This window comes from Pleuronectes platessa, chromosome 3 (genome assembly GCF_947347685.1).
Source record: "Pleuronectes platessa chromosome 3, fPlePla1.1, whole genome shotgun sequence".
NCBI lineage: Eukaryota > Metazoa > Chordata > Actinopteri > Pleuronectiformes > Pleuronectidae > Pleuronectes > Pleuronectes platessa.
The window spans coordinates 28009802-28026839 of NC_070628.1; the positions used below are offsets into that span (position 1 = coordinate 28009802).

Sequence of the window (17038 nt, forward strand, 5' to 3'; positions counted from 1 at the left end):
CCACAGAAGCAACAAATATGATGCAAGTGACCACTGGAGGCTGCTGGGTTCTGTGTGGAGGAGCTGTTTATCTGTAAATACAAGATTATTAGGATTAGTTCGATATCTGATTCAACATATATGGTTGCACTGCTCTTTGGTATGCTTATAAGGCATGTGAGGTTTATAATACACAATATTATTGAATACATAATACAAATAAGTCATGAATACTAAAATCAATAATAATAAAGTATCATCATCATTTCAGTGTAATCTTGGTAAAACAGGTGGCCTAGAAGTAGGCCTATGTAAACCTCTGCGGACTCATCACCCTGAGGAGGGGCAACCATATCCAACTGAAAGCCAAGTGCTTTAAACCCGCATGAAAATACTGTGGGGTGTACTTTCAAGAATTAATTTCCAAGTTTTGGATTTATGTGCCGTACATAAAGATGAAAACTTCTAACAGTGACAACTAGAGAAGATCAGCACCACGGACAGCGTCTCTCGCAGGCTCGCTCGCTCTCTTTCTCTCTCTCTCTCTCTCTCTCTCTCTCTCTCTCTCTCCCTCTCTCTCTCTCCGTCTCTCTCTCTCCCTCTCTTCCGGGCACACAGTCGGCAGCTGGCTGTGATGCAGCTCCTCCCTCCTGTGTGGTGGCTTTCCCGACCAAAGATCCTTGGACGTGAACAGTTTCGCTGAGGAGCACTTTTTCTCCCCTCCAAAACAACCGGACGGACAATCGAGGCACCACTGATTCCAAATCCAACTGAGAGAAGGGAGTTTAGGTGTCGGATAAGGTCTCTAACGGTCCTTCACTCCCCAAAATCTCTGTCAGCGATGGAGACTTGGGCTGGCTTCTTCCCAGGATTGCACTTATCTGTAGGTATCTGGGTGATGATAGCCGCTCTTACCCTGCAAAATGCCAAGGCGGAGATAACGTGCTCATCTTGCCCGTCGCCAGTTCAACTTCACCTGGAGAAATTACAGATGGGAATGCGCACTGACCCGACAGAGGAGCCAAGCGACTTAGAGTTGAAGGAACTCGGGGTTTCCGGACAAAATACTGGAGTGGACGACGAGGATGTCCCCATGTTCCCTCAACATGTCAGTTTGGATGGAGTAAGAACAAAGGGAGAAACACCAGGGCAGAGTGGAGAAAGTCATGGCGGCAGGGTTAATGACAGGGAGCCCGAGTTGGGTGAGGATGCTGCGCTCCGGAGAACGAGGAGAAGCGGTCCTGAGTTTGCCGAGTTCAGCGAGAGCAGGCGGACCGGCCGGACTGGCGTGGACGCGGGCGCACCGGACGATCGAGGCTCGTTGTTTGACGGACAGAAGCAGGGCAGGTCCGACTTCGGCTGGAACAGGAACGATGGGAGAGGAAATACCCGGCAGGATGAGCCCAAGATCGCCAGCAGCACTTTCGCTCTGACGGGGGACTCTGCGCACAACCACGCGGTGGTTTACTGGTCAGGACAGAACAGCAGCGTAAGTAAACCGTCGCTTATCAGAATTGTTCCTCTGCGTGTTTGGTTGCTCTCCACGACTCCGCGTTCTTAACCAACTCTTCCGCGAGATTGGGTTGTTTCGAGCAGCTGAGGGAACAAACTCCGTGACGCACGGAGCAGGGACTCTGCGCCGTGGCGTGCCGCTGAGTTGTGGTTCACTGTTAACAGGTGCACTGGAAGCTACAGATGCGCACCGACGCGCTGCTCTGTGTAAATGTCAGACTTTGTGTGGCGTTTGTGAATCGTATTAGCGGGCGACCTTTGGCTCTCGTATTACGCACGACATCTTCCCTCCCTGTTGGAGCATCTTTTGTCTCTTTATCCAAACCCATGTCACTTTCCCGTTCCAGTGGACGCTCCGTGCATTTTGAGTTCAATATTTAGTTAACCATGATTTATGGACTTGGTGTGAATGATATTTACGATTTATTTGCAGCGATTTGGAGATGTGCTAATGCATGATTCATTCCTCCCTACTGATGTGAGGTTTTCCTCCAAATTAATTGACTGGGGAAGGAGGGAGTCATAAAATATTGCTCAGTCTCTGATAAGCCCTTGACTTCTGTAGATTATAAATTTCTCCTCTGTCTGACTCCTCGTGCTTCCCTGGAATGTTTTAGTTGGCTGAACCCAGCACCTTATTGACTTTTTAGGAGCTATTTAATCTTTAAACATCGTAGGTGGCCGCCACTGGTGTGTGATACTGTTGTATTATAAAAAAGATGCATTACCACAGCCTTTCCAACGTGTTTGGAGGTTCAGTCTTTCCCCATCGGCATTATCCTCAGAGAGGGGATGCCTCCCTGAAATAATCGTGCCTAATGACATGGGCTCAGGGAAATGCTAGCGTAAACTGCAGAGATTGTGACAGCACTGACATAAAATATAAACTGAGGCAAAATATTTCCTTGAATGCTCAATGCTCCATTTAAGACACGTTGAAAGTATACATAATTTAATAGGTTCTCTCTGTGGATAGAGTAGGGCAACATGCAGTTTTTTTGAGTATCACAGCATCACTGCACAGGTCGAAGACAAGGGGAAACCTGCTGCTAAAGCATCTGTAAATCTTTGGAACATCAGTAAATAGCTCTCAGACACAGACCACATTCAGGCCCATTCTGCACGTGAATAGGATGGAAACCGTGCTCCTCTTACACAAAAGGGCCCTCATAGGAAGAGAATAATGAGAGAAAATGAATCAAAGTCATTTACACAACCATGTAAGCTCACAGGGAGCCGCTGGGCTCTCTTTGTGGTTTCACAAGCTTAATTTGTTGTTGTGGCTGCTCCACTCGCTTTATTCCATTTGAAAAAAATCCCACATATTCAGTCTTGTCTGAGCAGATTATGACATGGTGCATGAACTTGTTTTTTAACCTGCAGTGAAGACTGAGGCGCTGCGAGTGGAACATGCTTGTGTGTGCGTGCATGTGTGTGTAACTGCGTGAGTGTGCACTGGATGGAGAGGGTGAGTGGGGTATTGTGTGCCGCTGCCCCTCAGCTTTAAATCTTTAATAATTATCTTGACAACTGAGCCCTATATTTCTAATTCTTTTCTTCTTCCTCTGCAAAAATGAAGGAAATCAGGCATGGCCTGGAGATCGTCCTCCAGAGAGGAGATCTTCGACTTAATCTTCAGCTGCCGTTGGTGCTTGTTGTTGTGATGAATGGGCTGGAAGGGCGAGAGGTATGAGGGTGAAGTCCGCTAATTTAACTGCAGCAGTAGTTAAGTAAGAGTTAGAGTAAGTGGCTGGCTAACAGAATAACTAGCTGAATGGATGGATGACCATCTTGGCTCAGCTACCCTAATCTTATCTGCCTATTGTACACTTGGTGGGCTCCTTCACTTTCATCCGGCTGTGCTGAGACTGTCCTCGCCAGATAAATAAATACATTGCTTGTTTGGTTAGTGACTTACAAAAGAACTCATGAGACATGACCTATGTTACATTTGACCCATGTAATATTTGACAGCACATTAGCTGCGTGTTGTAATTAATGACTGTTGCCTCTATGAGGAAAAAGAGCCAGATACATCCTAGGAAGAAAGGCAGGATGGTTGGGTAAGGAAAGCCTCTGACAAGGATTCTGGACACCTCTGTTTCCACCCACATGTCTTACTAACAGTCAGGGTTGGCTTAAACCTTGATCAGGGGTTAACGTAGGCTGTGATGATCAGAGACCACTTTAACAGAAGCTTTAATTAATAATGAGTCAAGAGAGTTCATTCTCCATGCACTGTAGCCAGATGTTCCTTCCATCTGATGTCGTCCAGATACTGTCACCTGATGTCTCCACCCGAAATTTCAAAATACCACATTTTCCTGTATTCACTCATTGTGGTCGTTTGGTTGCTGGCCGCCAGGAATCAAGAGTTGACCCTGTCAGTCTGTTGTCTAGCGCTCTCTGTGTGCATGTCATTCCTAGTGGAGATTAATAGGCTACATGACCCCTGGCATCATGTTTCCTGCCAACTGTTTTGAATCTTTACCACAAACATTTTACGACTTTAATCAAACAATTTTGAGACAATGACCACAATCATAATAATAATAATAATTGCTGTTTCTGGTCGGTCAAATTTGGACTCTGAAGTACCCTTTGTGGCTAAGGTTGGTGAACCTGGAAATGGCAAAAAATTCATTTATTTTTTTATTTTAATTTAAGCAAAGAGATGAGGTAAAACACTTGAGTTTAGACTGGAATTCACTGGATGGAGGTAGCCATGTTCAGTTAGGGCTGGTTAAGCTGTGGTATATGCATGCACTCAGCAGTAGACAGGCATGCATTTTATGGTCCACCCACTCAGCATCCCAGCAGATTTGTCACTATTCGGCAATCTCGAGAGCTCTGGAACTTGATCGGCATTCAGTTGGCACAATTGTTTTTACAAGATGTAACAAGACCTTCCTATTAATAATGATGTATTGCCCTGCCTTTATAAAAGCTTTGAAATTAGGATGTCATTTTGCAAATGCTATTGTTAGCAGCGAGAAACATGCAGCAGTTAAATTATTGTCATATTTTATCATTCTTGTAGTTTAACCCTCTGTTGTTGTTTTTTTACCATGACCACAATTTTACCTAAATCCTGAACATAAATCAGCTCCATAAACTTGATTCAGTTGTTATTTTAGCTGTAATCATTATCAGTTCTTAACCTCCTGACCTTGGCCTTAGCCTCTGGTATCAAAAAAGTTGTGGGTGTCATCCCGTCTTCTACACAAAGCCAACATTGCTTTCTCTTAACTTTAAGCACATTTCCCCAAACTTGACCATGTATTTCTTTTTTTAACAGCCACTGTGAGTATTTACTGACATTAATCCCTGTGTTTAGGCTATTGTTAACATCTCATTTCCTTCCAGCTGTCTTCAGTTCTTTCTTTTCACTATGACCACTTTCTTTCCTCAATTAGTCCTATCCTTAAATAAATCATTTTAATTGACTTAAACTAAATGATAATCGTACAGGTGGTAGATTAGAAAAAGCTCATATGAATCATTTGTATTTATGCGTTTCAAACAAAGCAATGATGCGCAATATTGTTCAAAGGGTTACCAAGGAAACACTACCGTGTGACCTGCTTTGTCCTTTCGGCTGGAGGATTTGGAACATGACATTTTATTTCGGTGTAGAATGACTTATCTGGAGGGTCTGTCACGCTGATTGGATGGATGCCCACGTGCCCTCTTTCACTGACCTTTCGCCAAGAAAATGAATTCCTATCTGCTGAACCATTTCAGTTCATGTGGACCACATGCCTAAAATATAAATGTAAATTAATCTTGGTTGGTTTTCTGGTGTGTTTGTTGGTTGGCTGCCCTCAACACCAACCATAAATTCCCAACCTCTTTGGTCTGGAGACTTTCTGTCTTATTTCAGCCAGATTGGTCGACTGTGTCTTGTACTGCTAGAACCTCCGGGAGGGCTTGCTGCTGTGGTGGGATCCCTGGGGGGGGGATGGTGTGTCCTTTGAGGCGTGTACACAGGGCTAATACACTCTCACTGTCTACCTGTACCTGTCCAACTTGCTGTCTCTGCACCTGAAGCTCTCTCTCTCTCTCTCTCTCTCTCTCTCTCTCTCTCTCTCTCTCTCTCTCTCTCTCTCTCTCTCTCTCTCACTCTCTCTCTCTCTCTCTCTCTCTCTCTCTCTCTCTCTCTCTCTCTCTCTCTCTCTCTCTCTCTCTCTCTCTCTCTCTCCTTGTTTCAGTCTTTGTATGGATCTCAATGTCCCTGCCCTAGGCTTATGCAGGTTATGTTGAAATCTCAACCTTCGATAGTAAATGGGAATGTAGAGTCGGCAATATGTGGACTAACTGTGATTTATTATATTCATGGGCATAATTCCAGTGAAGCATCCCTACAGCAAAGGGACTTGTTCTTCCCTGAAGTAGTTTTGAGGCTGTGGAACCCCTCCACCCTCACCAGTCATGAACTTAATGGCATTGTGACTGACAGCTTGAATACAAAATGAATAGCTTGAGCACTGCCTCTTTAAGTGTGATCTTGAAACATTCATCTGGTAAAGGGAACCTTGAGATATCCTCCCAACAGCATAATGGCAATGAATATGCTCCTATAAGAAGATTGTGACCATGAATATCAGCATATTTAGTCGATAGCACAGGGCAGCTTTCCGGCTGACCACCACATTTTCCTTCCCTTGATGTTCTCTTCATGTACCATGGCACATCGCACTGTCTTTGTAGTTCTCCATTCATTGGGTGGGGGCAAAATTAGCATAAGACTGTGGGCTCTAATGTCTTGAGAACTCACACAGAGGCAGGTCAGCTGTATCTGGGTAGTCATCAATAGAGCTAACTGGGTGTGTTCCCAAATCCCCTCTGAGAACCGGTGGAACACATGCAGACTCTCATGAGCTGGAAAGGTCATGCAGCAGAAAAAACAGACACAGGTTCAGGCAGGAACCGGACCAATACAATATTCCCCCAAAAATTCCACGATGTTCATCAGGATAATTTATTGACTCCTTTATGAAAATTATCTGTAGTCCTATACAAACTGTTTAGTTGAATACTTTGTCAACCTGACTGGCTGGTTGTAGTAGTCATTATATGCCCCATCTCTAGTATAGAAAGACCCCAGAGACCCAGAAACACAGATAGAGCCGTGTGCAGCATCCCAACCATGGTCTTTGCAGAGAGGGGACGTTATTTAGTAAATAGCGGCAGGTCGTCCTCTTGAGCTTTTTCCATCAACCCGTCTCACCATTCAGCCTTAATTACTGATGGTTATACATTGTAAAGTTGTTTCTTTTTGTCTCTCTCCCACTACCTTGGTGGCCCTCTGCTCTGGAGGAAGATAGATGGGGAAAAAAACTAAACTGGGATATCATAAATAATGTAAACCTTCCAGCGGGCCTTATCTCCCTTATCCCTCAATCTCTCCTCCCCCACTCCTCCTCTAATTAGTGTCTACAAAGTTGTTTCCCTTCCCTTGTTGTTTTGCAGTGAAAGTATGATGTCATGGCATTAAGCCATGTGCCACTAAACATGAATGGAAAATCCGTCTTGACTGGCCTCCAGAGCTAAACTCTTGGCTGCAGTTACTGGACAGTTGGGTTCGGGCTGTGGCTTGCTCTTGACCTTCCGATATCACGCAGCGTGTTTTTAGAAGCATGTTATATCACTTCATGCTTGCACTCTATGGCCAAGCGAAGTGTCCATGTTTATGATGAGTCACATTATGTAGGCTTTAGGTCACATTTCATTTCTGGATACTTCCAATGTCTGCCAAAGCACTTTAAAAAGCAAAACATTTTGACCAGATAGGTTTTATGGGGGGAGAGGAGTACAGCCTTTGCCCTATTTCCTGGTTGGATTTCAAAGCATAGAAAATCTGACTCACACATACAGCTGTCAAGATCATCTAACCCATATGACTGCATTCACAAAATCCAGCTCTTATCCTAACGTAACTAGGTCAGCACATTTATAGGTTGCATTTTATAACTTCACTTAAAGGTCACTGGATGCACTTAGAAGTGTCGCATAATGTTAAAACTCTCCCTTGTGCTCAGCACATCAACGCCACCACATCAAGGAAGCTATTCAGGAAGCCATCCAATCAGGGTGCATTGCACCTGCTGCTGCAGCATGCCGCAGATCTCGGATCACATCAAGTCGTTAAAAGCTTTGAAGTTATGAGCATGCATGTAGCAGGAACCCAGGCAGTCAGATGAGGGGCTTTAAGGCAGCGTTCCCCAAATCTAATGGCCTCATTATGTTTCCTGTGTGATTGCCACGGTGGCTGAGGCCCCGATGGAAGCCACCTCGCTTCGACTTCAGAGAGTATAATCATACGCTTGGCCACGGATCCGGTTTGGCACAAGTGTGTTGACATTATCTGTGTGAGGGAAAGAGTGTGAGGTAGAGAGAAGTCTGTGTGAAAGTATATGTGCGTTAATTAGATTGGTACAACCAAGTGTCAGATTTAATTTGGTTTCAAATGCCTTTTCCCCATCTGGGAGAAACCAGGCGGCATATTTTTGTTCTGCTCTCTTGCTGTGCACAGTTTGAACTTCTATGGATTGACTTTAGGAATATCAAGCTTTGAGGTTTGTGCCTGTGGGACTTCCACGTCCCGGAGGCACAGTGCATCGTGACCCAAGATGCGTTTTTGTCCCGATCCAAGTGTGATAGCTTGTAATGGTGATGTCCCTTGCCATTTCCAGAACACGGGAAAGCTGGGGAGAGCGGCCAGGCGATGAGCACGTAATAATGTCAGACCACATTGAAGTGGTCTCACGCTGTGTCTCTCTCTCACTCTTTCTGTCTTTCTCTCTCTGCCTCAGCCTCTTTTTGCTTCAACTCTCTTCCTGACTCTCCTCCCTCCCACACATTAATATATATTCACAAGGTCACAAATTCACAAAATGTCCGTCATTCAGAGACATATTGCATAGATACGCAGACACACACACACCCTCAGTGATCCTCAGTATCTTGTCTCACTCTCGGTCGGAGTGAATGGTGTCGTGTCTGGAGGAGGTTGTCGTTGATTGAGACTAATGTTGACACATCACACCCCAGGACCTGCAGTCAATTAACACATTGTCTAATTAAAGTGATCTACTGGTTTATCTATGAGAGATTGAAAGTGGCTGTAAAATGGGTCCACGCTGCATTAATTTTACAATCAGGTCTGCTTCTTAATTTCCATTTGTATTTTAATGGTAATAACCTGCTTGAACATCCCCCCATTACTAAACAGATTGTGCAAGCATCTTTCTTCGATGCCAGCCGGAGATAGACGCTCCTGATTTTGGATTCCTATTTTCTGTTGATCCTGTCTCAAACAGCGTAAAATACTCCAGCAGCCGCATGTACGTGACTTCTGAATGTCCGTAGCATCTGGCGACGAACTCTGCTTAAAAAGAGCCCTGTAAATTAATCATCCTGTCATTTTCCTCCCGTCATATCATCTTTTTTTATTTACAAGTAATTTTCCTCTCGCCAAGGTTTGCACTTTATTTCTTTGAATGGAAACCACATTATATTTTTCTATCAAGCGCTAGGCGTAATAGTCTCTTACCCAGCTCCCATGCAGAGATGCTTTTAAATTTTAAATAATGCCGCAAGAGTTGTTTGGACTGCTTGATGGGTACGCTACTAATAGATGTCTGCCTCATAACATGTGGTCATGGACGACATTAATAATCCTGATGCCATTTTTTTTAGATTTGGTTTGCTGTGAGGTTGAAGCAGAAAGTAGAATGGCTTCTCATAATCCTGCTGTGGGTAATACCGTAATCTACACGGAGTACGATTTGCAAATGGGAATGTTTAGTTATTATCAATCCATTTGGTTTTTCAGTTAGTGCTGACACTACAGCACAATTCATGCTTTTGTGTTGAATCTTTGCTGTAGCTCCAGAGTAGCCTAGGTGTAGAAATATACCCTACGCAGAACCCTAGGTCGTACCCTGACCTGCATTTTCCCAAGAATGTGAATACATGGGGAGGTGACGCAGACTACAAGAGCTGTGCTTGGTCCGCTTGGTAGCATTGTATTTCCAGCAGACAGTATTTCTGCTTTGCCTCACTCAGTTTAGTGGTCGTACAGACCATCTCCTCCGACTTCTTTCTTTTTAGTAATTGCTTTTTAAAATCTCTTAGCTCCAACTCAAACATGATCCACTTTGTAACAGTCGCCATTGTTCTGAGGTAAACAGAGACGCTGGAAAATGTGTAAATAAGTGGTGAGTAACCGATGGCGTAGATTTGATGCTGAACCACCAATCGGCCCCGAGACTGTTGCCTTCAATTCCTCCCAATAACCCATTATATCCTGCAGGGCGTTCAGAAGGCGGTAAGTATCTCTGCCTATCAAAGATAACAGTTTTCCTTTCATAAAACGAATACAATATTATTGAACTTCAAATTCAAACAACAAGCTGAGAAATGTAACAACACATCAATAGAAGATGTCTTGTCCCCACAATCAATAACCAGAGAGTAAATGAAAGATTCAGCTATTAAGACTCTAGACTAGACACCCCTGACCTTGACACCATGTCTGGAGAAGACAATGCATTTGGGAGAATTTGGAGCAACCACCCTTCATGGATGAGAAAAAGTCCCAGGTTTAGTCCGATACGCAGTCGATTCTTAGCACTTCTCTCACCCTGAGTTAAACATTTCACCCCATGGGAATTCTGCCTTGATTGCACATATCCCTGAAATGACCAGACACTGGTTACAAGTAGGGATGCACCGATATGGAAATTCTTGGCCGATACCTATACTGATGATCAAAACAACAATCTAGCCGATACTGATGTTTGTTTATTTAGCTTTTTTGTTATTCATTCACCCTTTTGTGCCAGGAAAATAATTAAATAATTATTTAAGAAGCACTATTTTAAATTATTTCAGCCCTTTATCACTCTTATGTTTTAATGAGCACAAATTCAATATCCCTAAAAACCTTGAGGCAGGCCACACACCGAGCCTCCGGCAGCTTGGAGAGGAGGGCGACGGGGTGACTGCTCCCCCAGCCGCGGCACGTGCCCGGCGGTTTACTACAAATACCAATGAACATTGGCCAATGACATCGGTGAAAGTCAAGTTTATTACCGATGCGCCGATGTCAGTAAATGAGGCGAATGTCGGCCGCTACCGCTGTACGTACGATGTATCGGTTCACCACTAATTATCAGCTATTGCACCATTAGTTAAACTGGTTTTGTCAAAAGGAAAATATTTCTCAGACAACATATGACGATTATTCAATTAAATTCATCAAAAAAGACTCAGTCCAAATGTCCTTCTCCAACAATTGGATTTTGATGCCTTCAGCATCTACCGTCACTGCAGATAATGAAACAAAAAATCTAGATCATTAAATATAAATAGAGGTACAGATGCCCATTATCACCCGTACATTGGCACTTTTCAGAGAACTGCTCTCCTCAGCCATAAGACAAGGATTACTGCAATTCAGACAACTCAAACTGTCATAAAATCAGTGTGTATGCCCATGACATCTTGTTATATCTAACAAATCCCTCAACCTGCCTCCCGTCAGACCGCAATATGATTAACAGCTTTGGCAAGGTTTCCAGCTATTCCATTAACTGGTCTAAGTCTGAGATTCTGCCTCAAAGCCATTTTGACTGGGATGCTGAGGTTGGGGACCCGTCCTATAATCACACTACTCAATCAATTTTAACACCTCAGGATCCATGTTTCAACAAACCAGGATGATCTATTCAAACACAATTTTGCCTCATTAATACATTACATCAAAAGAGACCTGGAGAGATGGAATAAAAGCTCCCTGGTCTTTAATTGGCCACATTTCCATTGTCAAAATAAATGATTAATTTGCTGTGACCTCGGTTAATCTACCCCTGGACTGCTCCTTCTTCCTAATTTCAGTAGTCAATACATTTTAAAGTAAGGGCAAAAAGGCCCAGGATCCAAATCGCTACACTCATAAAACCAAAACATTATGGCAGGCTCACATTTTCCTCTCCCGCAGGCTCAGAATTTCCAACACTGAACCAATACATATTGTAGTTAAATATAAATCAGTTAAGACCGGGGGTGAAGTAGATTGAAGTTCTTGCTGGCACTGCTACCTCAACTTTCAGTGAATCCCTGAACACACACATTCTAATGCCTCCATTGAAAGAAAGTGGAAACACTTGATATCAGGTAGATCAAATTATTTATTAAAAAAGTAAATCATTGTGCCATAGAATACATTGTGAATTTAAAAAAAACACTCTCATAATCAATTTTTTTATGAATTGAAGAAGATTTGACAAATTCATTGAAATCAGGTCAATAGTTAATTTGAATTTTCAAAACATTGTTTTCAAAGATTTAAATTTTTTGACTGAAATGAGGTATGAAGACCAATCACATATATGTTAGTTATTGTTATCATTCGTCCTTGCTTCGTACCAATGACATCATTAAAGTTCGCGATTTTCGCGAGTCCAAAGTACAGCTGCAGGAACAATAAGTGAAACGCTCCATTCAAAGTACTATTTGTTCAGGAAGTAAAGATGCGCAGGTTATCCTGCCAGAGTCATAGAACAATATGTGGCAGCTTTGCAGCTTGTTTACTGTCCATGTTGTTGAAATGAAACTGAGCATCAGGAAAGGTCAGAACTTATTTTAATGTTCACTATGACTATTCTTGCGAAAAACCAATGCCTGTGAAAAACCTGCAGCGCTTGATATGAGCCAGTGAGCTGCAGCAGCTTCCCTCAGCAAGGGTTGAAAATCCACAGCACAGGTATGAGCTGTCCTTACATTAGCAGTATGTGTGTGTATTTTGTTGTTGGAAATGCAATAGTAAGAAACTGAATTGTCGATGGAATAAACGTCCATAAGTGCTTTTAACTGGACGAAACAATCATAAGTTGATTATTTTTTACATTAAAATCAAGGTTTTGAATATTATGATACAGAGAATAGTATTTCTGCCATTGTCCCGGTTTCATGTCCAAAAGTGACTGTCTACCAGATATTGATTGAGCACTGATATGCTTTATATGCATCTAACAGTTTTATCATCTGTCATAACTGGGACTCCCACTTAACTTAAGTCCCTGGGAATCTTAGTATTTCTGAAATTCTAACGCTTCTTATAATCAAATGCTCACATATGTGGCCAAGTCATTTTTTCACTGAGGTTGAGTCACTTTCTGGTGGACAATCCCTTTTTGGCCCGACCCCGGCACTGGTATTGTGTGAAGAAGCATAAAGAACCTGCTTACATATACCCCTGGTCAAGACCCACAGCTGATTCAAAGTAAACACAGTATAGACAACTCCCAGTGCTTGGTGGAAAGCAAATGGCACACTTAACCTCGAACTGTCTCTTACTACTCTCACTCAAATCTGCTCTAGCGTGATTTTACGTTTAGAATCAGTAAGGAATCCATCGGCTTTCCTGGATAGAGCCAGTGAGGAGTATCCAGCCTGGGCAACCTGTTCAGAGGCAGCTCTCTCATGACCTTTATCCTTATCACACCAACAAAAAAACGTCCTCAGCACTGTTAATTACCAGAAATGAAAGAGACCATTAAAGACATCCATTATATGTAGAACTGCAGACCTCTGTTAAGTCTCTGATCCCAAAAATGTAATATCACGTTGGGGATCATCTTCCAACATGATAATAACCGCACGAGCTTCGGGGACGACTGCGTTACACATCCCAGATCAGCTAGACTCCTGACAACCAACGTGTCATGTGTGGAGAGACCTGATAATGGTTGATAAGGTGATGCAACCAAGAGCAAATGTTTTTCCGTTTAAATTGCATATTGTTCCTTTCTTAAATAGTGGTTTATTATCAGAATCAGCTTTATTAGCCAGTTTGTGTACACATACAAGGAACGATACCAGTGCCGATATATAGAATTCGGAAACGGTACCCAGGCACTTAGGCACACGCTGACTTTGCTACTCTCTCTCTCTCTCTCTCTCTCTCTCTCTCTCTCTCTCTCTCTCTCTCTGACTCGGTTGACGTGATTTGTTTGAAAGGACGCCACAATATCAACACTGATTGTCACATAATGATCGATACCTTTCCTCTATGAGTCAAATCTTCCTTCAAAGCTGCGCATTCAGTCATAATTTAGCTCATCTCTCGCACTTACATGCACTCACCCACACAAACAGTGTGATTGGACACAATGTGAAAAACTCAGATTGGGTAAAAACAACAGACTTTATAAACTAAGTCAATGTAAGGAGAGCAGGAGGAGATGGTGGGGAGCTGACTCGGTTGGCAGTGTGCAGTGCAAATGATAGACACTGAGAGTAGCAGTAAATTACTGACACAGCTGCTAAAAACTGTAAAATGTTTTACTACTTAATGGTCCAAACATGTTTGAAAGACTCACTCAGCCAATGTCACGGTCCCTGGGTGTTTGCGCCATTGACTCACCATTGGTCTAACTCTGTGCTCTGATCAGAAATTAGCTCGGCTTGATCACGTTCCAGGGGCGAGTCACATATTCTTGCTGTCTCTTTCTCTTTATCTAACATATTCTCTGTCTTTCACCCTCATTCAAGTATACATTCTTTCTTTTTCAAGTGTGTGACTTTTGATAAAAATGAATAACACAGTCTTCCCTCTGAAATAAGAAGCTGTGACAGTAAATACAAAGGCTGCAATCTTGCTCAGTCAAACACATCCAGTAGCTTTTGCAACCACAGCTTTAGGTGGTCTAGACTGAGGTTGCTGTGTAACTGGAATGACTGAGTCAGTTTGCTGGCTTGTGGGCTTTTCTCTAGTTTAGCTAATGTTACAGTATGATTCGGTAAGTAGCTTACTATTATCACAATGCAGTCAGAAATTGCTGCGTCGGCTCGCTTTAAGCCAACATGGACGAGGAGTCCTGAGAGTGGTTCACTTTTCTGCTGATGAAAACTGTATGATAAAATGACAAAAATGTAGCTTTAGTAGAGATTTTTCTACATCAAAAATGATGTTTAACAAAATTAGATATAGACCTGTCCAGGGTTTCAGCTGGGATTGGCTCCAGCTCCCCCGCAGCCCTCAAAGTGGTATAGATGATGGAGGGATGGAGAAATGGTTATAAATGTATTAATATTAGTGTTGCAGCCGATTGCATTACAGACACCTCTTTTTCCTGGCCACTCTGTTGAAGAACAGTCAGCATATATCTGCCAAATGGTGTGTGATTCAGTACAGTGCCTTGTTTCAGCTGATAATTGCTTTCAAGGATCTCTGAGAGTTGGCACCTGCATCCAACAGACGACAAACTGTTGCCACCTGTAATCAAGTTTGTTTACCCAGTGCACAAAGGAAACGAGGCTTTCGCTTTCTGCTGCTCGTCGGCGTCCATCCGGTTTCAGATGAGAGGGGGGGGGGGGGCTCCCAATTGCTGCCAGGTATCACTGCAGAGAGCCGGGGGAGAGAGTCGACTGCAGTTGCCTCACGCTGTCACATTTGTGGTGATAAATGGCTGAGATGTGCGAAGTGGGTGTTTGTGTGTGTTAGTGTAGGGGTGTGTGTGCACTTATCTATGCTTACTTTATGTGTGTGTGTGACTGTGCAGAAATGCTGCTTTATGTGTTAATGTGTGTTGCTGCTGACAGCTGCGAGCTGCCAGTAACACATAACAACCTAATGAAACAGGCTGATTAAGACCTGTCAGTTTTGGATTATTTCACTGACAAAACAAGCTTCAGAGCATAAGATCATAAAGTTTGTATTTATTCATTCTACCCTAGTGGGTGTTTTGGTTTCCATCACCTAAATGAAAGTGAAGAAAAACATCACTGTTGCAAAAACATGCTATAAATGGATATATAATCAAACATAGAATAGCCATAATGAAAAAGACAGCACTGATGTCTCTTCTACTTTACATTAATCTCAACAGTGAAAAATAATCTGTCTTTTCTTGCTGCTGTAATGGAGTCATCCTCAAGTGGCCCCAGTTCGACCCTCGTCTCTTGTTTTTCCAATTACTCTCTTCTTTCATGCACTTTATTCACGCCGCCGAGGTTGCACTGAACACAAGGAGTATCAGACTTTTTACATGCCACAGCTTGAAAGTCTGTTTTTGCCTGCATCAACAGCACAGTGATTTTCTGCAGTGTGGCACGTCGTGCTGAGAGCAGCACATAAAAGCTGGCATCAATGAGGGCTTTTGTTGTTGTTTTTATGTGTGTTTTTTCTTTTTTTGTAAAGCTTTATCACTTTTTCTCCTGTAGAACTTGTAAAGAAGAGAACCCCTTGAACAGTCACTCATCGTACTTTACCATTTATGGACGGAAGGTTAATTTAGTCCAGCTAAACCTGGCAAACTCTTAGAACCTTTCTTTTCCCAAAGTAGAGGCTTAAACCTCCTAAATCCCAATAATTCTCAGTGCGGTTAGCCACAGTGCTGCCCCAGTCCTGTCACAGAGACTGATAGTGGGCCTTTACAATCAATGGTGCTCAGTATCAGTCCTGGTGTGTCATATACCCTCAGGCTACAGTGAAAATAAGGCGAATAACTATTCAGCCACAGTGAGACTTTTGGCCGCTCCACATCTTTGTGGTTTCGAGACAGTATAAACCTACATTTATCAATATATCTGACATGAACAATGTATCAACTGATGGGAACGTGACAGGGGTCAGTTGTGGGGCCGAAATCCAAGTGAAGGAACTAACACTCAACTCTGTACAGAGTTTTTTTTATAGTTTCTTTTTGTTTTGGTTCACAGCCCATTTTTAGTGGATGGTCCAATGTCACTGCCAGCCACAGGGAAAGGAGGTCTCCATCACCATTGACAGATTTCTGTCAGCTAGATCCCAGACAGCCCATGTATGAGAGGACTGAAGTCAAAAATATGATGTTACCGTTAGAGGACAAAACCCGAACGGGCTTCTCAGCACGTTAATCCTCTCGTTCGTCTCATGTCATGTTAACCCTATGTTATATCAGTAGGTGGCGGTAATTATCCCTTTCATTTAAACCTGAAACAACAGAAACGCGGCACAAACAGTTGATTTGAGTTTGTCAAATGATAAAAGGAAAATAATAATGTGTTGTGTTGGCTATGTGTTGGCTATATGTTGTTTCTTTGTAAATTCAATGAGGCACAATCCGTTAAAAAAGCTTTAGTGACGGCTCATTAGGTCAGTTGTGTTTGATTTATAATTTGCATTAACCAAGTGCAGGGGATTTGAAAATTATCAACTTACCATCTTGTTACTTGTTACTTGTTCTGTTCTGTCCATTGTGTTTATCTTATAAAGTAGAGTAAGAACCCAGATATTTATGGCAAACACCTGGATTCACTACTTAACAAATGCAGTGGTAATCTGGTGATTTGGCACAATTGTCCACTGCTTGTCTCCTACAAAATAAATGGGAGGCCATTCACTTCCATCCATCACGTCTGGTCCCTCAGCACCACAATGCCTGTTTAGTCTGTGTTGACCATTGCTCTCCCGTTAACAATGAATATGTAACTGTGTAATAATCAAAAGTAAGTCGGTTACATAAAATGAAATGAATTATGAATAATGCCCCATTTT

At 42.8% G+C, this 17038-nt stretch overlaps 1 protein-coding gene across 1 annotated transcript in view; it reads left to right on the forward strand.

Moving 5' to 3' along the window:
* The first annotated feature begins 820 nt into the window (after nucleotides 1–820).
* sorcs3a (sortilin related VPS10 domain containing receptor 3a) overlaps nucleotides 821–17038 on the forward strand; it is a 221469-nt gene continuing 205251 nt past the window's right edge. Inside the window, exon 1 of the mRNA XM_053419434.1 lies at nucleotides 821–1468. Within this exon, the coding sequence (XP_053275409.1) occupies nucleotides 821–1468 (648 nt within the window). The remainder of the gene's footprint in view (nucleotides 1469–17038) is intronic.